Raw genomic sequence first — 27,273 nt, 5'->3', positions numbered from 1 at the left:
CTCGGAAGCAGCCAAGCGCTTCCCACCAAATCATGGGGTGGACCCACCAGGTGCCTGCAGTCCTGCTTCCCAGAGCCCTTGGCCATCCTCGGTGGCTCGGCATGGAGCCACGTCCATGGCAGTGAGCCACAGCCTCCGGCAGCGGGGTGCAGGGATAGCCTGGGCCCCTCGGCGGGACGCAGATGGGCTGGACGGGTTGCAGAGGGCACGCAGTGACAGGCTGCAGGTGCCCGGTGGTTCGGCTGCTCCAGGCTGTGACCAGGTGTTGGCAGCAGGGCTGGACGCTGGTGGTGCTCCGATCTGTGCCAGCAACCGCTGGCACTGCAGAGACTGCTGCCGGGGGGGTGAGGCCCCGCAGGCCCAGCCGCCCTCGCGCCGGCTGTGTGAGCGCAGCCACTGGCAGGGCAGAGCTGGGCCGGGGGTCTCTCCAGGCAGTGCCCCTCCACCGGCGCACGCTGGCCCTGCAGCCGCCGAGCGGAGGTGCGCGGCCTCGGGAGCCGCCGACAGGCGCCCTGTGAGGAAAGGCCTCCCCTCTCGCGCAGGTTCTCCTCAGCACAAGCAGCGCGGTCACCCGTTCACTCACAACCCAAGCGAGCGGGGGCCTGCGAAGAGAAGCCCAAGCACCCGGTGAAAACACTCGGCTCGCGGGGCCACGGAAAGCCTCCGCGGCGCCCTCCGTGAGCCCCACGCCCCCCCGAGAAGGTCCTGCCCTGAGCGATGCTGACGGCACCGCCCCGAGCGCGGAGCCGACCCCACGGCGGGGCTGCGGGGGGCGGCGGGAGACGAGACGAGACGAGGCGAGGCGAGGCGAGAGGAGGCGGCGCGGCCCACGGGAGAGGCGAGGCGGGAACCGCCCGCCCGCCGCGCTGAGGCGGGGACGGGGCGGGGCAAACACGACTCCCACCCCCCCACCATGGGCGGCCCCGCCCCCGCGGAGCTCGGCCCCGCCCCTCGCCGCCTGCGCGCTGAGGTGGCGCGGCGGGGCGGGGCGGGGCGGGTCGCGGCGGCCGGGCCGGGCGGGCGGCGCGGGGCCGGGCCGGGCCGGGCCGGGCCGCGGGATGCGGGGAGCGGGGCCGGGGCCGGGCGCGCGGGCCGCCCGCGGGGCGCTGCCGCGGACGCTGCTGGTGGTGCTGCTGGCGGCGGCGGCGGCGCTGTGGGCGCGGGCGGCCGCCGCCGAGCCCTGCGCCGCGCCCTGCTCCTGCCGCCGCGGCCTGCTGGACTGCAGCCGGCACCGCCTGCCCGGCGGGCCGGGCCCGCGGAGGATCCCGCCGCTGCCCGCCGGCACCACGGGCCTGTGAGTGAGCGCGGCGGGGCGCGGCGTGGGCCGCGGGGCCTAGCGGGCGGCGGGCCGTGCGCTAGGCCGCGGCCTAACGGGCGGCGGCGGAGGGGTGGGTGTGCGGGGCCGGGGCCTGGGCCTAGCGGCGTCCCGGCGGGGGCGTGCGGGGCCCGGCGGCGGAGGGCTGTACGAGGCCGGGGCCTGCGGGAGGCCTCCGGCCGCTGCGGTGTGGCTCTGGGGCGGGCGCGGCCGGCCGCAGTGGCCGGCGGTGCTGGCGCTCGGTGTCCGTGGGCTGTTCTCACGGGCCCGGAGCGCCGTGGGCAGTGCTGCAGCGGCGGGGGAGGAAACAAGCGGCCGTCGGCTCCGGAGCCTGGCTCGCAGGAGCAGCGGCAGCGGCCGAGCCAAAACCGCAGGAGCGGAGGAGGGTCTGGCCCCGCTGTGCCAGCAAGCGCCCGAAGGAAGGCTCCGTGCTTCGGGGTCGCCGAGGCACAGCTTTCCTGCCTTTCGTGTCCTGGTACGCGACGGTAACGTTTGAGAGGAGCGTGAAGCAGAAGCAGGTTGTGGTTAGTAAGACTTTTGGCAAAGCCAGTCAAGCCAGGACTTAACGTTTATTTCAGGTCAGGCTGTAGGACGCAGTCCCTTACGATTGTCCTTGGAAGTACTTCTGGCTCCTGACTTCAGCTGGGTGCTGTGGCAGTTCCTACTGCTTCTGATTTCCTCTGCATCCCTCTGCTGCTTTGTGACTCGATGACTCCTTCCTTCTCCCTCAGGAAAACCATTCTGGACTCCCCTTGACATTTACTGCCGTTGCTTTTCTGAAAAAAATGACAAAAGAACGAAAAGCCACCCTTCAACTCTGCTCCCAAGACTTTAATTAGTGTGCTAAATAGTGTTCACACGGGTCGAGTGCGGTATGCCTTTATCTTTCCTTGGCCATTACTGTTATAGTCACCATTGCGTTTGTCGCCTTTGGCTACAGCGTACTCAGGTGGAAGAGGTGCTGAAGTATGAGGGATATCAAGTCCCTCTTCTGTGCACAGGGGAGTTCTCAGGCCCTCTTTGAAGTGATCGTCTTTCCCGGTTGATAGAAGTAACATTATTCCAGACCAAGAGAAAAAAAAGCCTCTTTGGAAGATAGTATAAACATACAAACCACTGTTCAGTTAACTCCAGGCATTCCTCTAGCAGGACTCAAGAGTCTGATCTGTATTAAAAACTGGGCATGTCTAAGGAAGCTTGTCACCTTCTTGCCCCTTTGTGGTTCTGTAGTTCTTTTTTTTCCCTGCATGGTAAGCAACTGGAAATGTTTAAGAGAAAATGTGTATTTCAGCACAGAAATACCACTAACTTGTCTGTGAAACCATTCATGTTTAGAAAGGTACGAGGATATCTTAACATTAGCACTTGTCAGGGAGGGTGTCAGTGCCCGGAAAAGTGAGTTGGCAGTTCATCAGGAGGCTAATAAGCAAAACAATATCCATGCTGTTTGGAGAGCAAGTTTTCAAGCTTCAACAAATACTTGTATCTTTCTCCAAGCTGACAGAGGGTGTGTTTAAAACTGCTTGGCACAAAATGCAATGGGAAGAAGTGGTGCTGGCGCTGTGCTATGTTATGTAATCTGACATGTGCTGCAAACAATAATTAAGTGTATCATAGAACGGTTTGGATTGGAAGGGACCTTAAAGATCAGCTTGTTCCAACCCCCCGCCATGGTCAGGGACACCTTCCGCTAGACCAGGTTGTTCAAAGCCCCATCCAACCTGGCCTCGAACACTGCCAGGGATGGGGCATCCACAACTTCTCCAGGCAACCTGTTTCAGTGCCTGAACACCCTCACAATGAAGAACTTCTTCCTTACATCTAATCTAAATCTACCCTTTTTCAGTTTAAAGCCATTACCCCTTGTCCTATCACTACATGCCCTTGTAAAAAGTCCCTCTCTGGCTCTCTTGTAGGCCCCTTTAGGTACTGGCAGGCTGCTGTAAGGTCTCCCTGGAGCCTTCTCTTCTCTAGGCTGAACAACCCTAACTCCCTCAGCCTTTCCTCACAGTAGAGGTGTTCAAGCCCTCGGATCGTCTTTGTGGCCCCCCCCTCTGGACCTGCTCCAACAGGTCCTTGTCTTTCCTGTGCTGAGGACCCCAGAGCTGGGGGCAGAACTGCAGGTGGGGTCTCACCAGAGTGGAGTAGAGAGGGAGAACCCCTCCCTCGACCTGCTGTTCATGCTTCTTTGGATGCAGCCCAGGATACGGTTGGCTTTCTGGGCTGTGAGCGCACATCGCCGGGTCATGTTGAGCTTCTTGTCAACCAACACCCCCAAGTCCTTCTCCTCAGGGCTGCTCTCAATCCATTCCGTGTATGTTCTCTGTTGTGGCTTTCAGGATTTTGGCACATGAAGTGTGTGTGTGACATTTTTTCGTCACTAGGACTACTCTAGCAGTTCTGAATCTAAATGAGCTATAATGCATACAAGCTGTTTAAAATTAATCAAAGCTTAATTTGTCTCGCATGAAAAAGTCCTTCATGTGCTTTTCCCTCTTAGTTCTGTGATATCATTTCACATAACTTTGAGGACTAAAAATTCTTGTTTTTCCTAACTCTTTCAAACTACTTGCAGGTGATGCTTCCAGTGTGTGGGGTTTTTGGTTTTATTTGGGGTTTTTGTTTTTAATAAGGCCAGGAGAGTACCTTCAGAACTTGTTTTCATGATGGAAGTATTCAGGCAACTGTAACTTCATTTTTCCTGCTGAATTACATATGTTTTGTGGATAACCTGGTGGGTGTTGAAAAGGGTAGGGAAGTCAAGGAGTTACTGAATATTTTTTTATATGTCTGCATCTTAACATTACATTCTTTAGAACAAGGGATGCAAGCCCTGTTTGTAGGGCAGTCATCTGTAGGGGGAAAGGGAAGCATGATGCTGGTGGTCGCTGCCTTCCAGTCCTGTACTAGCGCCTGACAGTGTGTTTTATGTATCCTGGTAACTGGGGAGACGATGAATAAAAGTAGAATAGGTATCAGTTAATTAGTTCAGCAAGTTCTGTTCACAACAGGTTTTTTGGGTGAGCTTATGTATTTTCAGCTCAAATGGCTGGCTGCCTTGCTGCATCAACACCTTTACCAGCACAGCGCCACAGGGAGGAAGTGGGTATGCTCAATTGGGCTGAATTAAGATCGTTCTCCAGGACTAAGTATACAGTAATCAGTTTGGTGTGTGCATTCTGTTTTATTTACTTGAGATGAATACCACTTAAGCTCAAAATGAATGTTTAGATGATTTTATATACAATACCAGATGAATCTCTAAAATAAAAGTTTTGCATGTTTGCTCTGTATCTTGCATAACATGGGCCTCAGCAAAAATGCAAGTGTTTCTAAAATGACGGGTTCTTTGGTTTTGGATTTTTTAGAGCAAGGGAATTATATCTGGTTCTGCATGATAGCAGGAATCTTAGCTGTGTGATTGAACTATAAATGCAGAAAATGAGACAATATATTTCACTTTGTATTTAGTGATCAGTCTATTTCAAAAAGCATCAATAACAGTAACTAGATATAAATAATGTCAGAACTGTTTTAGGTATGAACTATACCCAACTTCTTGAACGGGGACTTACTGTTAATGAAATCTTTGTTGTAGTCCAAATCTGAGTAATAATAGAAAAATACTTGCCTGGGCTTTCTAAATTAAAATCTTAATTTCTAACTTAGTTGTAAGACAGTAGGCTGGGGGTGGGGGATAGCTTACTGTTAGCAGATCCTCATCACCCAGGCCCCATGCCTGTCAGTATTTAAGAGGCATTTGGACAATGCCTTTTATAATTTGCTATAACTTTTGGTCAGCCCTGAAGTGGTCAGGCAGCTGGACTAGATGATCGTTGTAGGTACCTTCCAACTGAAATATTCTATTACATTATATTCTTCCTGAAAGCCTTAGAAAAATCAAGTTTCTCTTTTCTTGCATATTAATCTGACTCCTGAGATCTTTGTCAGTGCCCGCTAACCATGCCTGACACACAGGTTGGTCTGGCTCAGCACCCACGGCATGGTTTTGCTCATCAGTGTATTATCTGGACACCCTGAGGAGTGTGTTACTGTCTTCTGTGTCCATTGTCTCATCCTTCCTCCATGTTGCGCTCAGGTCCTTTGGAAATAGTGTGGCTTAGTACTCCGGGTCTGGTTAAACCCACTGCTACCAAGATTAGTCTCCTCAGCACTGGCTGGGTGCCTGCGTGTTTGAAAGATCCAGGAAAGAGTCGTCTTCCTCTGGGATTTGGGATCAGTGCTGCCCCTGCTGCTGTGTGTGTCTGATGGCTCCCATGGGCCGTGCCGGGCTCCTTCGGCATGCCCAGAGCTCTGGGGCTGAGCTGGGCTCCGGCTCCGGTGGGCAGGGTGGATCCAGACGGACCGAGAGGGTGTCCTGAGCGCTCAGCCTCTCCTGACATGGGAAGGCTGCTCTAGGAGCAGTTCATACTCGGTTGGTTTTATGTGTTATTGGCATTTAGGGATATTGAGGGAGCAGGCCTGCAGAGTGGTGTTCAGCGGCTGCATATGCATTGTTCTCTTTTCCAGGTTCTCTTGATTTTTTTTTTTAAGTTGTAGGAACAAATAATTGTTTGCAAACCTGTTTGCTGCTGTATCTGCGTAATTTACATCTTGATGTAATTAAAAGAATACATTAACAACCGTCTGACTTGCCATGACACCCAGGATTTTAATAATTCATTGCTAGAACAGTATCTTTATTGCTGAGCCTGAGTGGAAGTTAACAACAAATAGTCTGTCAAGTCCTTGCTCTCTCCCAATAGATTCTGCTCTTACAGACCAAAAGTATATCTGGTGCCATGAGCACTGGGGTGAATAAAACCAGGTCCTGCTCAGGTTGTCTTCTGGTTAGCGGCAAGTCTTCCCTGCATGGAGGTTTCTTGTGGCAGCGTTAACACCCACCGATGGATCCTTACTGGTACTTGGCGAGGGTTAAATTTGTACTGCAACCCCTTCTTAAGTCAGGGCATCGGTACAATTTCTTTTCTTTCCCTAGTCATGTTTTTTGGGCAGCTTCGTGTCTGTACAGGTTTGACCCTTGGGGTAGTTGAAGTCTACCACGGGCCCAAAGCTGTTGCAAGAGTAGACAAGCGTGTGGGTGCCCTGACTGCCTGAGCCTGGTTGTCAACAGAAATATTTTTAACTGTGATCAATTACACTCTACTATTCTTTTTAACAGATACATAGTAGTTTTGTTCTTAAAGGATAATTTTGTCTCCTGTGTCAGCAGAGCTGCAGCCTGCCTTATAATCTGAAAACTAGCTGTAGTAAATACGTACTGTGCTATGTCTGTAATCATTAAAAAGAATCAGTGATACAGGACCTTATCAGAGAAGCTCATCAGGAGGTGAACAGCTTTTGCTGAAAATAGCTCATTATACCTCTGTCCTTGATATCAGAATTGGAAATGGAGTGAGAAGTGTGATGCCTTGCTGACAGATAGGCACAACTAGCTAGCAGAGACAGACTTTTTGATTTAATAGGCAGTGTCCAGTTATATATGCACCTATCAGCAGTTTTCTGACTGTGGTGAGGATATCAGTCGTGTTTCATGAGCTCGATGGCAGTGACAGGCCTGTTCCAACACACGACAGCATGAGCTTTGGGGATTCGTCTCTGTTCTGCACTTGTGCCAGAAAGGCATCAAAAAGATGAGTTGGTTTCACCCTTTGGACTGATGTCTGTCCGTCCTCACTGGTATGGCTAGAACCAGGTTTCCATCATAAATGTGATTTTTTTTTTTTTTTTTTTGGTCATGCTTTGACTCGTGTCACAAAATAGAGATAGTTCCTGCCCAAAGAGTTAGCTCTCAGAAGTGGACTTCCCCTCCCCCCCCCCCCCTTTCCTGTAACACTTTATGCACCAAGTCCAAGGCAAAAGTAAAATACTGCTTTAAAGTTAAAGCAATGGGAATAGCATCAACATCCAGTATGGGCTTTAAAACCAAACCAGATTTAACGACTCTCTTGCCCATTTAATACTCCAACTCCTGCATTTGTTTCCTATAAGCAAAACCAACTGGCACTAAAGCATGACTTCTGTAAGCTTCCCAGCCTCATGTTTCTCTCCCCTCCAGCTTGTTTGGTAATTGTGTGTAGTGTGTATGTTGTTCCTTTAAAATAAGCCTGCCTTGACTAGTCAGCGTCTTTGAAAAGCTGGGCAGGCGGACAAAATGGGGATCGTTGCTACAGGAAACAGTTCAATAACAGGCATTTTGTAAGAAAGATACGCAAGTATTGTCTGTAAAGCTATGATTTAAAGGAAAAATGTTTTGGTCAGGTGTGATCTTTCTTTCAAGAAGCCTTTTTAACAAGAAGTTATTTGATTCAAGTAGAGAAATAGAACTGTCTAGACTTTTATTGTGAGTGACCACTAGAAGAAGCTAGGAGGAATCTCTTCTTCCTTTGGTGAAGGAGGAATTGTATGTATGATAAATGTGGTTTAAAACTTTTAGGTTGAATAAAGCATACATGTTTGTGGGTTGGGTTTTTTTTTAATTGTTCCAGGAGTAGAATAACTTTTCTCTCTGTTCTCTAGGGATTTAAGTCATAATCATTTATTGTCATCCAACTGGAGCATTGATTTGTCTGTTCATACACTACAAGAAGTGTAAGTTGTTTTTTATGAGGATAAACTCTAAAGATATCCTACCTAATTCTAATTAGTGCGTTTCATTGCATGTCTAGATATCTGGTCTGACTTGTAGAAATATTCAGTGTCAGTTAATTAAAAATGGATGCTCTATGTTGGCAACACATTTTACGTGTAAAACTGATGCTTTGTAAGCAGAAAACTTTTTCATTAAAGATTACAAGACCGATATTTTTAAAAAGAAATGGGAAGTGTTTGTTTTGACTAAATCTGATTCTAAATTAAAGAGAAGTAATAGTATTCACAAAAATGGTAAAAACTAGTATGCTTCGTATTAAATGGTTCAAATGATTAGTATTTAAGCTTTTAGGGAATCTCTTTTGTCAGCTACTAAGTATTATTAACATAACAAAATTGTTAAATGCGTTCTGTGATATGAATTATTTCTGCTGTGTACAGAAGGGGGTTGCTTCTCTTTGAAGTGCCAATAATCTTTTTTGTTTTTATTTTTAAGGAAAATGAATTACAATGAGCTAAGTGAAATTCCATATTTTGGAGAAACAACTTCTAATATAACTCTTCTCTCATTGTAAGTAATAGCTTGTCTGCCTTTTTCTTGTTTAACAAATGGGAGAATTTTATTAGAGTTCTGCTATCAAGTTGTAGGAAAACATAGCTTCTTTTGTCTTGAAATACTACTGATCTAAGTGCTTTAGGGAATATGTAAGCACTCTCTAAAGAAATACAAATCAGTTAGACAATCAAGTCACCCTAAATTACCAATAAAATGCAGTCAACCAAGGCAGGCAGCTTTGAAGGGGAGGGATTCAGCCTAGGGGTGACAGTTCTCACAAGGAACAGCCCAGCTACAGGCCCCAGAATTTGAATCTATTCATATGTCAAGGTGGCAAATAGCTCTTGGATTTTCAGTATTGCTTTAGGAATCAACACTTTGAAGTATGTGTTACGTGTCCCATTTAAGAGGCTTGTAATAATGTTGATACACAGAATCCTGTAACTGTTTCAGCTGTGCAACTTGAAGGATGGGATGTTTTGATAATCGTATTTGTTGCTGGTATTTTTCAGGGTACACAACACCATTCCAGAAATAAATGCTGAGCAACTCCAAGTTTACCTTTCATTGGAAAATCTAGATCTTAGTTCTAATCTTATCTCAGAAATTAAAGCTTCTTCTTTTCCACGGATGCAACTGAAGTACCTGTAAGTATGAGTGATCTGTTATGTCTGGGATTCCTGGCTCTACAACAATAATGTTGAAGACCTCATCCTACTCTAAGTTACTGTCTTAAAGTAGGCAGTCTTGCATGGCTTTGAACTGATAGCAGTGCCTTAACATAGCTACAAATGTGCTTGAAATAAAATACTTTTCATACCGATCTGTATTGCATTTTCTCAAACAGTATGGAAAACAGTAACTGCTGTTGTCAAAGTGCAGGTACTTCACCCAGCAGGGACATGAAAGATTTCTGCCTATTTTGTGTAGATCACTGTTGACACTGTCTTAACCATGTCTAACTGAAACATGGGCATGCAGTAAAAATCAGCTCCTAGCACTGATTCCTTTGGGAAAAATGATTTAGTTTGGTATACCACCATTCAGATTTGTGATGTGACTTCACAGGGAACTTGAGTTCTAATAATAAGTGGTTGCTCTGAAGTGCTTGTGCAGTTGTGTTCATAAAATTCTCCATGTTCTGAAAGGCCTCTTTTCCTCTTTCTTTCCTAGGAATCTCAGTAACAACAGAATAACTACTCTAGAAGCAGGCTGTCTTGATAACTTATCTAGCTCACTAATGGTGGTAAAGCTGAACAGAAATAGGATTAGCGTGATTCCACCAAAGATCTTCAAATTGCCTCATGTGCAGTTTCTGTAAGTAGCAGTCTTGAAAGCTTAAAAACATGGTGTTTGCAGCTGTGTCATTCATCTCAGTATGTCCTTGACTTTCACAAAGTGGTGCTTATTGAAAGATGTCTTAATATTTGAATGTCATCTTTATAAAAGGGAACTGAAAAGGAACCGGATTAAAATAGTGGAAAGCCTTACATTCCAAGGACTGGAGTCCTTAAAATCCTTGAAAATGCAGCGCAATGGGATTAGCAGACTAATGGATGGAGCATTCTTTGGCCTGGGTAATATAGAAGAATTGTGAGTATGCCTAGTCATGGAATTTCTTTTAGGGACTCTAGCTGTGGAGGGTTGTGTCCTGTATGGCTTCCCTTACATCAAGGCTGTACTGAGATATTGATGAGCTTCACAGGAAATACATATCTGTATTTCCCCATTATTTTGGTATCATGTCTGGTTATTTCAGAGGTGGAAGGATATTGGCTCTCTCTCCAACTTCTTCCCAGTCGGTGATCAAGAATGCTTTGATTCTGTAGGTTGCTTTTTGGTGGTTTTCATTTGCGCTCCCCATAACATGGGATGGTTCTTTGCTGTGTGACTGTTTGACAGAGATAGCGCAAGGGTGTGCCATGCAGTGTTAGCAAAAGATTTTTTGAAAAGTATTCATTGAGAACAAAGATTACAGTTTTGCTCCTGCCACTGGATCTTTGCAGCTGTTGTTGAGTTACTCAGTTCTTCATATACTTTAGTTCGTTCTTTTGATTTCAGTGGAATGAATATAATCATGTATTTCGGGTTGTCTAAGGCTTAGTGTTAGTAAATAATTTTGAGATCCACAAGATGAAATTTTTGTAAATATATGTTTCATTGATTATCTATTTGGCAAATGTTTTTCCTTCTAATTCCTTAGAGAACTGGAACATAATAACTTAACAGAAGTAAACAAGGGCTGGCTGTATGGTCTGCGGACATTGCAACAACTCTATGTTAGCCAGAATGCCATTAACAGGATCAGTCCAGATGCATGGGAGTTCTGCCAAAGACTTTCTGAGCTGTAAGTCCTGGGCTGCTTTTCATTGGGGATTTTGTAATATTGCAATAACAGATTGGATAGCACATATGTAGGAAGAATGAATTACCAAAGGAAGTACTCAATTTCCTTGTTAGGCCCATGGTAATGCTGTGGATTTTACTTATTAAGTGTTCTGTTAGAGAAATTAATCAAAATGCAATAGTTAATTAAGTTCAATAGTATCTTCATAATTAATCCCCCTCTATTTGCCTTTAAAAGTGCATGTTCAATGTTTCTAGAGACTTGTCGTACAACCAGCTAACTCGCCTCAAGGAGTCTGCCTTTGTGGGACTTGGTTTATTGGAGAAACTAAACCTGGGTGACAATCGCATTAGTCACATTGCTGATGGTGTGTTTAGAGGTCTGACAAATCTTCGAACCTTGTAAGTACAGAAAACTTCTAGCTGAAATCTCAGTTTAATGCACTGAAGCTTTTGGAAATAAAGACAATGAATATTGCACCGTGCAAGCCTGAGATCAGTGTTTTGGCATTGTTGTGTGCTGTCCTGCCTGCAGGTATGGCGGGGCTGATAATCTTTTGGTCTGCTGAGATAACAGAATTCTGGCCCAGCTAAAACAAACCAACCACTTAATTTTAGTGGTGATAAGAAACAGTGGCTTGGTGACCTTGAGTGCCCAGTTGCATGTTATACCAGTTCTGAGAAGGTGTGGATAGTATGAATGCCAGTTGTGGAGTGAATGGTCAGCCTGGACCTCTTGTTTATTCCAGAGGGTTTTGTTAGGGTTGGAACCTCAGAAGCCAAGTGGTGAACCCTTTTGGTTGTGGAAGGTACGGTTTAGCCCACCCTGCTTCTGTGCTGAAGTCATAGGCATAGCGTATAGAAGGGGTGTAGGATTACTTCTTGCTGTCAGAGGCACAGCTCTGCGCTTGCCAGGACTTTTCATAGCAGCTGCAGCTATTGGACATTTCTGACAAGAAAAGACGCAATCCTGGCTCTTAATAAAAAAAAAAAAGTGTCCCAAGTAGATCTGAACAGTTGTAATCATCCTAAACAATGGTAGTTGAGAAAGGAGTGAAAGTTTATAACCCCTCTGTCAGTTCATTAAATAAATGCTTAAATAAGCAAACTTGCCAGAGAGATTTATGTAAGCAGTCATATTCTGTTAACCTTAATGCAACCTTTTAATGAAATAATTAAAACTAATTTCTTAGATTTAGAGTAGCATGAAAAAGAACAAGAGCAGATTAATTAGTAGGTTTTCCTGGGCTCCTCAGGGGCGTCAACAGCTGAGAGGCTGGCCATTTGCTTCGGGGTTGGAATGCGCAGGACAGAGGGCGGTGGTGATTAACAAGGCTCCAAGCATTTGTGCCCAGCCAAGCATGAGGAGCCAACTCCTCAGCTCACACAATGAGGGGCTTTTCTTTTGGGTTTCTCACTCATTTTGCTAAGTGGTCTGAGTAGTGGAGTGTAAAAATACTTCAAACAACAGGAGATACCGTGTTGCTGTCAGATTAGTTCCATTGTTGTTTGTATACTGGTTGTTTCAATGCTAAGGCTGACATAAATATTTCTCTGTATGTTCAGCTCCTGCCTCTATTCTGCAATGTAGCTTTAATTAACGAGAATAAATCATAAAACTGTATATTAACTACAAGGTAATAAGAGCAAAATGGGATTAAAGGTGTATCTAAGAATAGCACTGAAGTTTTACATCTTACTGCATTATTTACTTCATAATACTGCGAGCAGTTTGGCATTGAGACCCCTCCAGCATTCACAATCTAAAATCCTGAAGCAGACCTGGAAATAATTCTAGAAACAAGTTTCATAATCACAAGAATTAGCAATTTGGGAATAAATTTGGCATATTATTCATCTAGTTGTTCTTCTGATTAGATCACATCCATGTCAAGTACCTTAGTTTGGATAATTTTCAAAGAGGAAAATACTTAATGTGAGCAAGTATCAAGGTCATATTTGTTAAGACCTTGTGATGCATGAATCATGAAATTCTTTTCTTTTTGTCCTAAACTTTAAAGTGTATATATATTAATTGTGGAAATGGTTGCTGTGTGGTGTTAAGAACAAGACTTCTGTATTTCAAAGTAAGAAAAATAAGAAAATAATGTGTTACCACTGACAATGTCCTGGAGGTTGATCCCAGTCTCTTCCAGGATGTTTCTACGCAATTTACAGTCTTGCCCAAGGGAAAGCAGATACTTCATTTTTCTGCCATTAGCACAAGGAAAGAAGTGTTTATATGAGATGATGCATACAATTGCCTGTATATGTAGCTAGCTTTCTGTGTCACTTGACTTGCTTGGAAGCTCCATCAAGCTGATGCATATAATATCTGGTAAAATGCTGTACAGACTATTTTTCGTTGGTCTAGTTTCCTTTAAACACACTCCTGTCTGCAGGGACTTCTGTGCACAATGGTATCAAATCAGATGAAAACTGTGGTTTTGACAGAAACTCTTGGCTCAGTCCATGCCTTTTGGGCTAAAAATGCAGCTGAATTTATTTCTCCTTCTCTCTAAAAAGCATTTAATCCTCTCTGAACCATATTGCTGGATTGCTTTTGCTGTTTAGACCGCTCTTCTATGTGAGGGGCCGAAGTGCTGTGCAGAGGTCAAACAGAAATCCCATTAGCTGGTAACAAGATTTGTGAGCAGAATATCAACTTCATTCTGAAAATCTACTACTTTGTGCCTGGCAGCTTTACACTGTAACCTGTGTGTAATCTCTTAATATGCTAATGCTATTATAAGCCTGTTACTCAGGAGGATTAATGCTACTAGTGTATTGGTTAATTCACTTACATGAACCAACTTGCTTCAGGAGCCTCTCCCAGCTTCTGGTAAATAGTCCATCACATGACAAGTGCTAGTCAGACTGGGTCTTTCCTTAAATACCACATCAAGAAGTTGTACTGCAGAATTTGTTTGTGGTTCTGTCTGCGGCACTGATCTTGAACAATTCTATTTTCCCTTGCATCTCTGAAATGGGATATTCATCTTCTGACAAGCTTAGTTTTATAAAAGATTTTTGAGACCTTCCAGGTGATACTGTGCCAGAACACCATAGCTGGCCTGTACAACAGTAAGTTGTCTTCCCTAGCTCACCACTAGCAATGGTCATGATGATGTTACAAGGCTTCTTTATAAGAAAGCTCTTCTCCTGCAGGGACTTGCGGAACAATGAAATCTCCTGGGCCATAGAAGATGCAAATGAAGCATTTGTGGGACTTGGCAGGCTGGATAAACTGTATGTATTACAAACCATTGAGATGGCAGTACTTCCCAGGCACACGGAGTAGAGGGAGAGTGCAAAATATTGAGTAATTGTAAATCAGTGGCATGAGGCAGAAAGCCTTTCTAGTTGGCAGCTGTATTCAGTGTGTTTCCACTTGTGTGCTACAACCTCTTGATAGGGGTTTGGGTTCCATGTTCAGGAGCATTGGATCTGTATAGCACTGGATCACCTAGCAGCACCAATTTGAAGAAATTAAGAATAAGTATTTGACTGCATTTATTGTTGAATAGCCCAGTCCTGCTGTGTGATGATTGTCACTTTTTGTGGTTCTTTAGTTTGGGTAGAAGTTATCGCTTACCAAAAAAAAAAAGCAAACCAAAGTATTTTTGAGCAAATATGAAACACTATTGAATTAACAGCTTTTTGGTACTTAGACTGCACTTTTCATCCAGTGCCATGTGTTTTGTGGAAGGCTCCATCCTGTGGAGCTACAGACGTTGCTTATAACAAACAGCTTGGTATGAGCGTGCAGTCTCAGGAACTAATGTGATTGTGGCCGATTTAGGAAGTTATTGCTCCACTCCCAAGTTCTACTTATCACTGTTTCATTCTGCTGTCTTAAATTACCTTCTGACACATCTCTAACCCAGATCTCTAAGTTGAGAATGGAAAAGAAACCCTGTTCTTGGGAAAACTAGTTGAGCCTTTAAGCTCAAAAAATAGTATTGATCTTTTAGCACAGCTAGAATTAGAAAATACTTAGTTAAACATCATAGGGAAGTTCTTTTGGGTCTTATTTATGATCATATTCACATTCAGACTGGTTTCTGGGTTTGGGGGGGGCTTTGTCTTTCAGAATCTTGCAAGGAAACCAGATTAAGTCTATTACCAAAAAAGCATTCTCTGGTCTTGAAGGACTTGAACATCTGTAAGTACTTTACTTTGTAGAACTGCTGACTGTTTGTCAACTTCAGTCTTGTATTCTCTGTCAAATTTTCAAAAATTTAAGTGAAGGTAGCATATGAAATCATACTTAACCATTATTGTTCTCTTTGTTTAACTTACAGAGATTTAAGCAACAATGCGGTAATGTCCATCCAAGAAAATGCATTTGCCCAGGCTCACCTGAAGGAGCTGTAAGTTCATGACAATTATTTACAGATTCTTTACAAGTCCTACCTTGTAAAGAATCCTTCAGCCATTGTAGGATTGGCTGAAGTTGACTGAAGTGTGTCTGCTTTCATTATGAAATATTTAAAGCAATGCTGGTAAATTATCGACTCAGAGTCGGTAGCAGTATACTTAGATTTAAGGTTTGATAAAATCTGCACCTCTATTTCCTTAGCTGCAATTAGTAGAAAATAATTTTTTTTTTTTTGCAGTGCTGAACCGTTCTGGTTTTCATATCTTACGGGTTTGCAGCAAGCTGAGCACATGCTGGCATGTAGACAGTGAACAAAAGAAATAATTCATCAGGAATCTTTCAGAGGGGTTAGCAAGACCTACATTTTGTCTTCCCATTTTTGGGGCTAGGGAAAGACTTTGAAATTCACAACTAGACAAGAATTTTTACTTGCTCAGCGGATGCTTAAGCTGCTAGAGCCTCTTGTGATCTTCAGACATTTAAAGTATTATAATGTGAAGTGACCTTTACACCCAAGACTAATCCTACTGTAACACAGTCATGTCTCTGAGATAAAGTCTCTGAATATCGTGTAATCTGTTTTAAAACTGTTACTCAATTAGTTAATTTTGGCTAGATGGACTAAGTCTGCAAGATCTGCCAGTTTGAGGAGACACGTTTTAGGTGTTAAAGACTTTCATTGCCTTCTCTAATGTATCTTAAAAGTGAGGATTTGTTGGTATGCATGGGCAAACAGCAGGATAGAATTGTGGCTTGTTTGCATGCCTCTCGTCTCTCACTACTGGATTCATCTAGTGGCAGATCACTTCTTGTTAAAATGCTGGACTTTCTCCAGTCAGTCATACTTGTACATAATATTTAGGAAGCTTTGAAATCAGATGGTGGGGGAAAAAGTGACCCATCATTGTTTCCTGTTTGCAGTTCTTCTGTGGAGCAGAGAAAACGATCTGCAGTAGATACCTGTATAAAACAATTCACTTTCATTCTTAAATATTTATTAGCTGGCATGAAAATGAGTATTGAGGCTTATACTCCTTTCCTAATGGCAAGTATGTTTAGTTTGAGACGTAGAGCTGCTCTGCAGTGTTATGTTCCTTTTAATTGCTTTAAAGAGGTATGGGATAATTGTAAAGACAGGCTTAATATTTTTTTTAGAAGTTGAAAATCCAAGGTTATTTTCTTCAGAATTAAAAAGAAATGTAAGGTTTTAATGCTGACATGGAGGGAAGGTTTTTCTGGATTGTTTATAGCCTATGTAACTAACATTTGATAATAAATACCCGTAGGCATAAAAGAATACTGGAAATCTTGAAATTACTGAATGTATGTGCTTTAAGTTGTTTTGCTGCATGAAATCACGTGTAGGAATGTGAAATACATAAACTTTAATCACACTTTTGTTTTGCCTTGTTTCTGCAGAATTTTGAACACTAGCAGCTTGCTTTGTGATTGCCAGTTGAAATGGCTGCCACAGTGGCTCACTGACAGCCATTTACAGCAGGCTGTAAATGTTAGCTGTGCTCATCCTGAATGGTTAGCAGGACAAAGCCTTCTCAGTGTGGACCCTGATGACTTTGTCTGTGGTTTGTATTTTTAATGACTTTTGATATAAAAACATGGTAACACAAGTCTGTGCAGGTGCCTTTCTGAAATCTGGCTGTAGCACTGCTGGAGGTACTTGGTCTTGGCCATGATGCATATGTGGGCCTGTGTACATCATGGGGTCTGCTTTGGAATTCGGGATTTAGTTCTGTTTCTCTTTGCTCTGTTTTGTTGTATTTGAGCACTGAAGCTAACCTGAGGGAGTAATTCTGTGAGACTGCATTGGTTTTCATTTAGGTTACTGTTAAAAACTGATTATGCTTCCATTCTCCCTGCTTATGAATGCCTTTAGCTTTGGAAGCGCTGTTTGACACTTCCTTATTGGTTCTTGTCCATACCAGCAAGGCTAGAGTAGTTAATACTCTTGCAGATTTTCTGATGCTCCATATCTGTTATGTTTATCTGGTCTCTGCCACCACAGTTTCAGACATAAACCTGTTTATTTTTGTAACCAAACTGTGAGATGGAAAACTGAGGGACTCTTTGCCCAGAGTCATGTGTGAAGTCTGTGGCAGGCCTGGAAATAGTCTGGTGTTCCGTTTTCCGGGTGAGCAGTCTGATAAGTGTTACTTGTGTGTATGCAATTCTTTCATTCTTTTGGTGGTAAAGGCTACAATAATCATCATGTAGGCACAAGCACCCACTTCGCCATTCTAATATTACCACCGTGGTGCCTGACACTGAACGCTGTGTGTGCCTACAAAAATGTCTTTGCTGAAATAATAGGTATTGAAGTAACTCTCATTGAGTGGGATGAGATAGAGTGAACTGCCAGCTTGCTATGCTTTGTATTTGTAGAACTTAAAGGTTCTTCAAGATACTTAAACTATCTGAAAATAAGTCTCAGTCCTCCGTAAAATAGCCTAGCTCTTCAGCTGACCATGGCTTTTGTGTGTGATCTAAATGTACAACTGTCTGGAACTTGCTATAAAATGCAGGGCGCTCCTCAAGGCATGCTTCTGCTCCTCAAGACATGCTTCTACGCTGCTTGTTTTCAATGCTTAGTCTGTACGGCTATCTGTGGTTCTAATCCTCTTTCACAGCTTGACTTCCAACTGAAAACAGCTGAATATGTGCACCTCAAGCAGGACATCTGTTCCCAAAGCTTTCTTTCTGCTTACATTGTCTTTTGAGTGAGTTTTCTTGCAATATTTATTGCAAGTTGAAGAGGAAAGTAACTAATCTTGGTGCTTTTATTTTCAGATAATTTCCCTAAACCGCAGATAAGAGTGCATCCTGAGACCACCTTTGCTCTGCGAGGCATGAATGTGACTCTGACTTGCACTGCTGTGAGCAGCAGTGATTCACCCATGTCCACTGCCTGGCGTAAAGACAGTGAAGTATTGTATGATGCAGAGGTTGAGAATTTTGCCAGATATCAGCAGCAAAGTGGTGAGGTGGTCGAGTATACCACTGTCCTGCACCTTTTCAATGTGAATTTCACTGATGAAGGAAGGTATCAGTGCATTGTCACCAATCACTTTGGCTCTAATTATTCCAACAAAGCCAAGCTGACTGTCAATGGTAAGCAATAATGGTAACAAAGGAGGAACACTTCTAACCTAAAGCTTTACCTGAATAGCTACAAGTCTATTTTTCACTAGAGCTGGCCCAAAATAGTCTTGCAAGACTGTCTTACTGGTATTTAGAAGTATCAAATATCTTTTTATAAAGCAGGAAATAAATGTTTGGGGTTTGTTTGGGGTTTTTTTGTGGGTGAAAAGCCTTCCATTCACTTTTCAAAAGAGGCAGATATCTCCCATGCTTTCATTATAACTAACACAATTAGTCGTTCACCTAGTTAAATGGAGGTAGAAGTCTCTTAAACTAAAAGCTCCCTCTGCTGTCTCTTCAGAACTAAGCACCTTTCCTATGTGTTTGTAAAGCTAGGGAAGATTCAACTAAAAATAACCGGTGGGACTGGAAACAAACTCTGAAAAATCAGTTATGAAGTCCTTTGTTTTTAGCCATAATGATTCTGTTTATTTTGGCTTGAGGGAAGGGAGGTAAGAAGACAGTGTTCACATCAGTAAGTAGACCGCTGATCCCTGTTGTATCTGAGAGCGGAGGTGCCTGTGTTGCTCTTGCTTGCCCAGAACAGGTAATGCAGACTTGGACTGATGAGATGGAAGTTCACCTTCCCTATTACCAGGGAAGAAAAAGCATGACAAAGGGCTTAAGAAGGCTAAACCTTTTCCCTCTCTTTTCCCCATGAGAAATGTCCTTCAGATCATCTTAAATGAACACTGTAGGTACTGTATTTAAACTTGGAGGATAGGCTTTTAGAAATGACTGCTGAAAACTTGTGCAGTTCTTCAGAAGAATCTGCCCCTCTCTTAGGGAGAACTACAGGTGTGTTTCGGATTTGTTTGTTTTCAGATATTCTGTGCTGTGGAGCTTTTGCTGCTTTTTCCCTGGTGCTGAAAATACTGAAACTGTGTCTCCTTTGATCCAGAGCTACCTTCTTTCCTGAAAACCCCCATGGATCTTACTATCCGCACCGGGGCAATGGCCCGGCTGGAGTGTGCTGCAGAGGGCCACCCTACTCCACAGATCTCCTGGCAGAAAGATGGTGGCACGGACTTCCCTGCTGCAAGAGAGAGAAGGATGCACGTCATGCCTGAGGATGATGTGTTCTTTATTGCAAATGTAAAAATAGAAGACATGGGAATCTATAGCTGTATGGCACAGAACACTGCAGGTGGTTTGTCAGCAAATGCCACACTGACTGTGTTAGGTAAGTGGTGTGCTAATCTGTGCTTGCATATGGATCCCTTCACTTCTGCAGTGGTAGTGTAGCTTATCTGTAAGTAGCAAGCTTAAGTCCTAAAGAGTGAAGTTATAGTACAAAGAGCAGCACTTGACATGATTTTTGAACAGTGAAGCTTTAGAAGCTAAGCTACCGTGCTGACCAGTGAAGTTAGTATTATCTTTGCAGGAGAGAACTGAGGGACATATCTCAATCCAGCAGTGTAGACTAGATAGACAATTTGTGTTGCCTTGCAACAAATTTAGTCACACTTAACATGAACTATGCTGAGTAATAATGGAAGGATAGTTCCTTCTAGAGTGCAGTAATTTTTGAAGACACTGACTTGTAACTTTATGGTCATACGCAAATATAGAATTGGAATACATAAAGCAGACTGTGGCTAGCATAATTTTGGGGATGTTTGCTGTACCTGCATTTGCTGCAGTGATCCACAGAAGAGCTGAACTCATAGGATTTCCTGAATCCTGCGTTTCATTGCTCAAGTTTAGGTTCAGGTTGTAAGAACAGATTTTTAAATGTCATGGAGTACACACTGGTGTTGCACAATGAAGTTGCCTTACAATTTTTTTTTTTTTCCTCCACTGTCACAGAAACTCCTTCCTTCGTTAGGCCCCTGGAAGACAGAACGGTAACCCGAGGTGAAACTGCTGTCTTGCAGTGCATAGCTGGTGGCAGTCCTGCCCCTCGCCTCAACTGGACTAAAGACGATGGCCCTTTGACAGTCACAGAACGGCATTTTTTTGCTGCAGCAAATCAACTCCTTATCATTGTGGATGCTGGACTAGAGGATGCTGGGAAGTACACATGCATTATGTCCAACACACTGGGCACCGAGCGTGGCCATATTTACCTAAATGTCCTGGCTTCTCCAAATTGTGATTCTTCCCAGAGTGGCATTGTCCATGAGGAGGATGGCTGGACAACAATAGGCATTGTGATTATTGTTGTGGTGTGCTGTGTTGTGGGAACATCCCTGGTATGGGTTATTGTGATCTACCACATGAGAAGGAAGAGTGAAGATTACAGCATCACTAACACAGGTAAGGTGCAAAAGCAACAGTCTTCAGCCCTGTTTTTAAACCAAAACACTTGTTAAGAGTGGTGAGATTTCTGGATTCATTACAGATGGATAAGATTGAAGAACTGAAGACTTCCTTCTAAAATTCCTTCGGGGATTTGCTCAAATTTCTTCATTTTTGAGTTGTTTTTTTTTTAAAAATATCAAAAGTGTGTTGATTTTATTCCTAACACAGTAGATTTGTTCTACATTGAGGGAAAACAGTGAAGATTGGAAACAAATATTTGAATAAACTTACAAATGTTTTCAGGACCTGGAATAATGCATGTAAATTGCTGTTCTGGCCCTGTTAGTTTTGAAATAGCTACATGGATTTTTAGTCACTGAGGTAGGAAAAAAAAGATAACTATATGCAAGTTGAAATTCTGGATGACATTTTTGTTAATGTGGGTAATAGTGTTGGTACTACCTTGAAATCTTCACACTTAGCTATTAATGTCATCGATATTAATTATGCCTTGCAGAGGAGATGAACCTACCTGCAGACATTCCCAGCTATCTGTCCTCCCAAGGAACTCTGTCAGAGCCTCAGGAAGGCTACAGTAACTCAGAGGCAGGAAGCCATCAGCAGCTTATGCCTCCAGCCGGTAGCTACGTGCATAAAGGCACAGATGGTAAGCAAAGCCCTCACGTGTATTACTTGTGTTTCAGCAGGATGCCAGTGCACAGTCTAGTCCTCGTAGCTGGCGGCAGTATTGCACAGTGCAGCGTAATACTGCATATTAACATCAAAGGTGACTTGTCCTAGAGTAGAATTCAGGGTAATATGAAAATTTCCATTGATCATTCTGAGTTTGAGGCATCTCCTGTTTTTGTTCTAGTGTTTGTTTATATTGTGCTATCAAGGCTTCTGCATTCCATGCGTATCATTTAATCTTTGGTCCAGCAATGTCTGGGCTCACAGCTGCTATGAGTGCCTTTGCATGTAGATGTCATGACTGCTGTCCTTCAGGTGCCAGAGTAATACAGTTCCCTCCAGAGGCTCTTTGCTTCAGGCTTTGTGATCTGTTCAGCAAGGCAGGGATGCCATTAGAGAATTCCTAGGTTAAATGTCAAGGTAGATTTTTATGCTGTTTCTCTCTTTTGGCATCTCAAGAGTCCAAGCGATAGAGGTGGAAATAAAGTTCGCTTGGAAGATGACTTGCTGTACCTTTTGTCCTTGGCATAAAATTACTGCCTCTGTGAGACATACAGTCCACTTGCTAAAATTACAACTAAAGGGTCTACACTATGTCCCTATCTTGTCTGGATGCTTTTTAAGATATTTGTGTCACTGAGTCTACAGACATGCTATTTTTTACCATCCAAATGCTGAGGAGCCATCCGGTCCTTATATAGACTGTCTTTCAAAAGTGATCCTTCAGTGTAAGTTTTCACATCTGTCCCATGATCCGTTCCCTCTAGTCTGTAGTCCTACTACACTAGCATCTGTGTCAGGAAGGAGTTGAGAAGCAGCTCATCTCAATGACCATTTTACCATCTGCTCTCAGGTGTGTGGGCATGCAGGGTACAAGTCTGGTATAAGAGTGTGAGCCTATGTGGATAGGTATTCTAGCTTGATTCCAGGGCTGTTTCAGCTTGGTGCCCAAGCTGGTTGGACCTGCGTGGAACCCCTTTGCCCTTGAAACAGGAGAGCAAACATAAGATTGTTCTTGCTCATGTCCATGGTTTTCCCCTGGTCAGCCTCAGAAGGGCAGTGCTATTGAGAATTTTGATGCTGGGGACGTAGAGCATTTGTCATGTGACTTCTTCAGTAAACAGTCAAGCTGAGTACTCTGTTACCACGTTAATTGTATAAAGGCCCTTCAAACTGTACAGCTGTAATACATGATCATGCGAAGATGTGAAAGAGTCTATGGAAATCAAGCATCCTTATCCTCTTTGAGAGTATTTCATTTTTCCATCGTGTTTATCAGGTGGTGCAGCGCCATTGGTGATCTGCTCAGACTGTTATGACAACGCTAACATCTACTCCAGGACACGAGAGTACTGTCCATATGCCTACATCACAGAAGAGGACCCCCTGGATCAAACTCTCCCCAATCTGATGGTGCAGATGCCTAAGGAAACATATACAGCACGCACCCAGCATGAAACCAGTACTCTTGATAATCTCTTAGCAGACAGAGACATGTCTCTCTTCCTTACCAACCATGACAAAATAAGTGAAAAGAAAATCTCCTCCCAGCAGATTAATGGTGAGTGTCCCCTTTTCCCTTTTGTTGCTTTGTATTCCCTGATAACTCTGGCTTTCCTTGTGCTGCCCTTCACTATGGACACGCAGCTAATTCTTCAAGTAGCTTTAGTTTGTGGAGTAACTCATCTGTTTATTAACCGTCTGTTCTCAGAACTAGCCCTCAGTTTGCATCCAGTACCCAAGAGTTGAAGAGGGTGATGTTAAAAAGATGGTCTGTCTTAATCTGCAGTTCATCTCTTAAAGCTTGTGGAATGTGATCCTTTGCATGTACTTCAAGGACATCTATTAGCTAAGAGTTAAAGCTTCACATAAGAAATTCCAATAGCCCTGCAGTTGGAGCTGGCCTGAGTCTCAAGGAACTCCGAAAGATTTTTTTTTTTTATTTTTTTGTAGATTGATTGTTTTTATGTTGACTTCCTTCCAGGTAGCCTTTTTAAAAATTCACACTGAAACTGTGTGTGTTGTTTCTGGTTACTGTAACAGATTGCTGAAAAGGGAGAGCATCCAGTAAAATGTGCTCTCAAAAATAGAGAAAACCTCAGAAAGACTGTTATTGCTGAGTCGCACAACTCAAAATACCTGTCTAAAATTTGAGTGTGTTTATCATGAACTCACTCCTGTTCATCTTATAATTTTTCTTCCTCAGAACCTTTTCAGCTTCCTTTATGGGGAGTAAACAAAGACCTAGCGCTCTCTCATTCACACTTTCTGCATCATCAGTCAGCCCGTGAGACCCCACGACCTCTTCGAAGTGAGGGCATTATTGACAGTGACCGGGAACAAGCTGCTTCACCCAGACCTTGCCACAGGTTACGTGAACATAACTTTGATTTTAATAGGACACGGAACATTCATGACTATAGTGAAACCACGTAAGACACTAAAATGAAGTCTTGAAAGCAAATCCGTATCAACTGACTTTTTGTATTTACTACCTCAGGACTAACCCCAAGGCCAAAGATGCTTGTGTACATGTGTCTACAATTACAGGCTGACTAAACAGAGTCAGAGTCCCTAGGAGGAGGTGGCACATGCCCTTTTTCCTTGGATTTCTGTGTATTAGAAAATGGGAATGTGCAACAGAGAACACATGGAGGATTAGTGATATCTAGAGAATAGCATTAAAACATGCATTTTCTGATGTTGGAAGCAGCCTTTGTGTTGGTGCATGCTTTGAAAATCTCTCAAGAATGCATAGCTATTTCACACTGCATTGTCTGCTTGAAAACAAATGTTCAGGGCCTCTTCATGGAATTCCCCAGTAACTGTAAGCATAAAACTCTTGGCCAGCTTTTTGTTCCTTAGACTGTTGGCAGGCATCTGTGACCAGTCTAACTTTGGGGCTTGTTTTCTCCTATGAATAATGGACTCTAGTTGTAAATAAATTTGCATTTATAAATATTTTGTATACACTAAGCATATAAATGTGTTGGCTGTAATGTAAATATATTTTTTATTATGCCAAAGTATGTATCATACTGTTAGTCTTGACAGCTGCATATCAAGCCATATGGGGTTTTTTTTGGTGGGACTGAAAGCTTGTTTCTGAGGGGATGGAGTTGTCTTTGTTTTGGAAAGAAGTGAATTTACTATTGGTATGTGGTGAAATTGTGCTATTGATTAATTTCATTGTTACATACAACTCTGTATGCATTAAGCCTGGCTGACCTGACTGCAAGCTGATCTGTTTCATGACATTAGCAGAATTCCAAGTTTGACCCATTTTGGTGTTGAGAGGGTCCTTAAATCTCTATATTAGGCACCTGTCTTGTCCAGGAGAGCATGAAGCCCAACAGACCCTGCATTAACACGCAGTGGTAACCTGTATTCGAGGCTGTAAGATCCAACTTCCCAGAAGTTCTTGTAAATAGCAAACAAAAAGAACAGTACAGAAAATGTTTCCTTCTGGTCATCTGGTAAAATAGCTATAAGGGGGGAGTTTTGAGTGGTTTGTTTCAGAAGTTTATCTAAGCTTTTCTCTTTAAAAAGAGTCTTGTGTATGTTGCAGAGAGGTCTCCATGTATTCTTCCTAGCTGACAGTTATGTGAACTTATAAAAAGAATGTGATGAAAAGCATTGGATAAATTGGGAGAGCATTAGATAAATGCTTAGTGAACTATACTGTGGACTTTCTGTTTCTTCTGCACAGGCAAGAGGCATATGTAGTTTGAAACACTTGTGTCCTTTTCTGTTGTAAAATATCAGGCAAAATTGTTGCCCTGTTGAACTCTCTAATAGTTCCCCAGACCGTGGCGTGGCCAAAATGTTTAAATATTTGACAGGTGAGAAATGAAACGATACGCAGGGAACCATTCAATACTGAAAATCAGTATTTGCTGAGACAGAGGAAGCACAAACTTCATTAGTTAGTGGGATGTGCCTGACAAAATTAGGAGGAAGAACATTATAAAGACTTCCTGAAAAGTTTGTTCTCCTGGGAAGATGCACCATTGTGTAGAAAGGGTTAAAGACTTATCAGTGATGGGTTTTCAGCAAATATGTTGTGCTCAGCGCTAGAGTTCTTCAACATTATGCTGTATACTCGTGCCTGAAGAGCAAGGGGCTGTCTTCCTAGTCATTGTTGCATTTTTTCCAAGCTGTAGGATATGTACTAAAATCAAAACAGCTGTGTGGTATATTTTTATAAAGACAGAAATACCTTTTTGGACCAGCCCAAGAGAGGTATGTAAGACTTCCCATTGATCCATTCCTAGATAGAAGGGGGTGTGACTGAAGTATCAGATGCAGTCATGCAGAATCACAGCTGAAACTTTTGAGACTGTGGATTATTTGAGTAAATGAGTGAGGAAATGATGGGAATAATTATTATTTTCCCACAGCTCTTTGGGCATGAATAATAGATCTATGCAAATGAGCAAATATTATCAAGGGCTCTTTACCATGCTCTCAAAGCAACCATGGTTGCTTTGGAAGCCAGCAGCTTTAGTAGGAAGAGGATCCAATTGTCCTTGATCTTTGGGTAAAGTAGAAAAAACACAGGTGTGAAACTCTTTTTGGGCTCTGACGTCTGAAATTTTTTAATAACATACATGCTAAAAGAAGAATCTTAAGTTCATTCCTTTCTGTTTTTATTTCCTCCAGGCTTTTCCTTTCCAGACAGGATTTAAGACATGGTGCTTATTTTCAATCCAAAGTTATCTGTGTTGCAGGAACCCAGTACTGTCTGTTTAAATCCAGATGAGAAAGGTCATGTCATGAAACTACAGCAGCAGAAAAGTCTCATCCTTTTGGGCTGCTTGCTGCTTTCTCCAGATACTCACACAGGCTGCTGTGGCAGAGTGCCTCTTGGCACATGGAGACCCACAATTGCCCACTAGTGGGAAAATAGCACCCCTCCTGCTGCTCTGTCTCCCATTGCCATTTGGCAAATGCTTGTTACTTTCATCTCTTCTGTGGAGTTGAGCTAATACAGATCTGTCAGAGTACAGCTGTGGATGTCTAGACCTTAGGTGTACTTTGGGCACAACTCCCTAGTGCGATTGAATTCCCTTTAGGTATGTAAGATGTGCCTGGCCAGGACCAAGGCTTTAAAATTCATGCTGACTGCACCAGAACAAACTGAAGTGCTAGCTCTTGAAGCCATTTAGGAGCTAAAGCTGCACTGATTTCTGTGAGATATTGGCCTATAAAAGCTGCCATTATGAATTAGGACATTTGCATCCTTCCATGAGCAATGGTATCTCTTTAAAGTCCATAAGCTGGTTGTAAATAGCTGAAGCTTGTAAGTAGGTGAACACCTTGCTGTGCTTAGCATTGTGGAAAAACTTCCTAGGTAGACTTGCAGAAAAAATCAGGTCTCTCTTCTTTCCCCTTTCCTCCAGGAGGTGCAGATAGGACAGAGTGGCCATTCTGCTTTCAGTAAACACAAATAGTTTCTTCAATCAATGCCAAAGTACTAACAGTACAGGAACCGGGGGTTCATAAGACAGTGTGAGCAAAACTGCTCTTGTTCCCTATTGCTATTTCCTAGTGTCTATTTATATTTTTCTCACATAAGAATGTATATTTTGTATAGCATGTGTAATATATGTTTGTCTATTGTAATATACCTTCATTCAATAAAATGCTATATACATTGAGCATCCAGTGTAACTTTGTTAGTTTGCAGATTAAATAATTCATTTTTGTTCTATGATATTTAATTTTTGTAGGGAAAAAAATACAGTAAACTTTGCTATCTGGACATGCTCCTGGGCAGCTGGCTTCAGGTGTCCCTGCTTGAGCAGAGGGTTGGATGAGGTGACCTCCAGAGGTCCCTTCCAACCTCAACCATTCTCTGATACTGTGATTCTTATTTCAGTTTTCCAGTAGGAAACACCCTGTACACTCTTCTGAAAATGTGTGGGTACTTCTCCCATGGTGCTATTGACTTTGGGCCAGGAGACTTGCAGA

The 27,273-nt window shown here is 43.1% G+C and overlaps 1 protein-coding gene across 1 annotated transcript; it reads left to right on the top strand.

The window, feature by feature from the left end:
• Positions 1 to 1,037: 1,037 nt before the first annotated feature.
• LRIG2 (leucine rich repeats and immunoglobulin like domains 2) lies at positions 1,038 to 26,960 on the top strand. Its single transcript, XM_069771257.1, has 18 exons — positions 1,038 to 1,294; positions 7,856 to 7,927; positions 8,424 to 8,498; positions 8,996 to 9,130; positions 9,657 to 9,800; positions 9,933 to 10,076; positions 10,687 to 10,830; positions 11,088 to 11,231; positions 13,998 to 14,078; positions 14,923 to 14,994; positions 15,134 to 15,202; positions 16,630 to 16,793; positions 18,016 to 18,336; positions 19,268 to 19,549; positions 20,176 to 20,625; positions 21,128 to 21,277; positions 22,580 to 22,861; positions 23,507 to 26,960. The coding sequence occupies exons 1-18, from the start codon at positions 1,059 to 1,061 to the stop codon at positions 23,734 to 23,736; spliced, it is 3,195 nt and encodes a 1,064-aa protein (XP_069627358.1). The 5' UTR covers positions 1,038 to 1,058; the 3' UTR covers positions 23,737 to 26,960.
• Positions 26,961 to 27,273: the final 313 nt, after the last annotated feature.

The sequence above is a fragment of the Haliaeetus albicilla genome, chromosome 26, assembly GCF_947461875.1.
Source record: "Haliaeetus albicilla chromosome 26, bHalAlb1.1, whole genome shotgun sequence".
Lineage (NCBI taxonomy): Eukaryota > Metazoa > Chordata > Aves > Accipitriformes > Accipitridae > Haliaeetus > Haliaeetus albicilla.
Note: the sequence above shows the minus strand (reverse complement) of the source record. Positions and strands in the feature narration are given on the sequence as shown.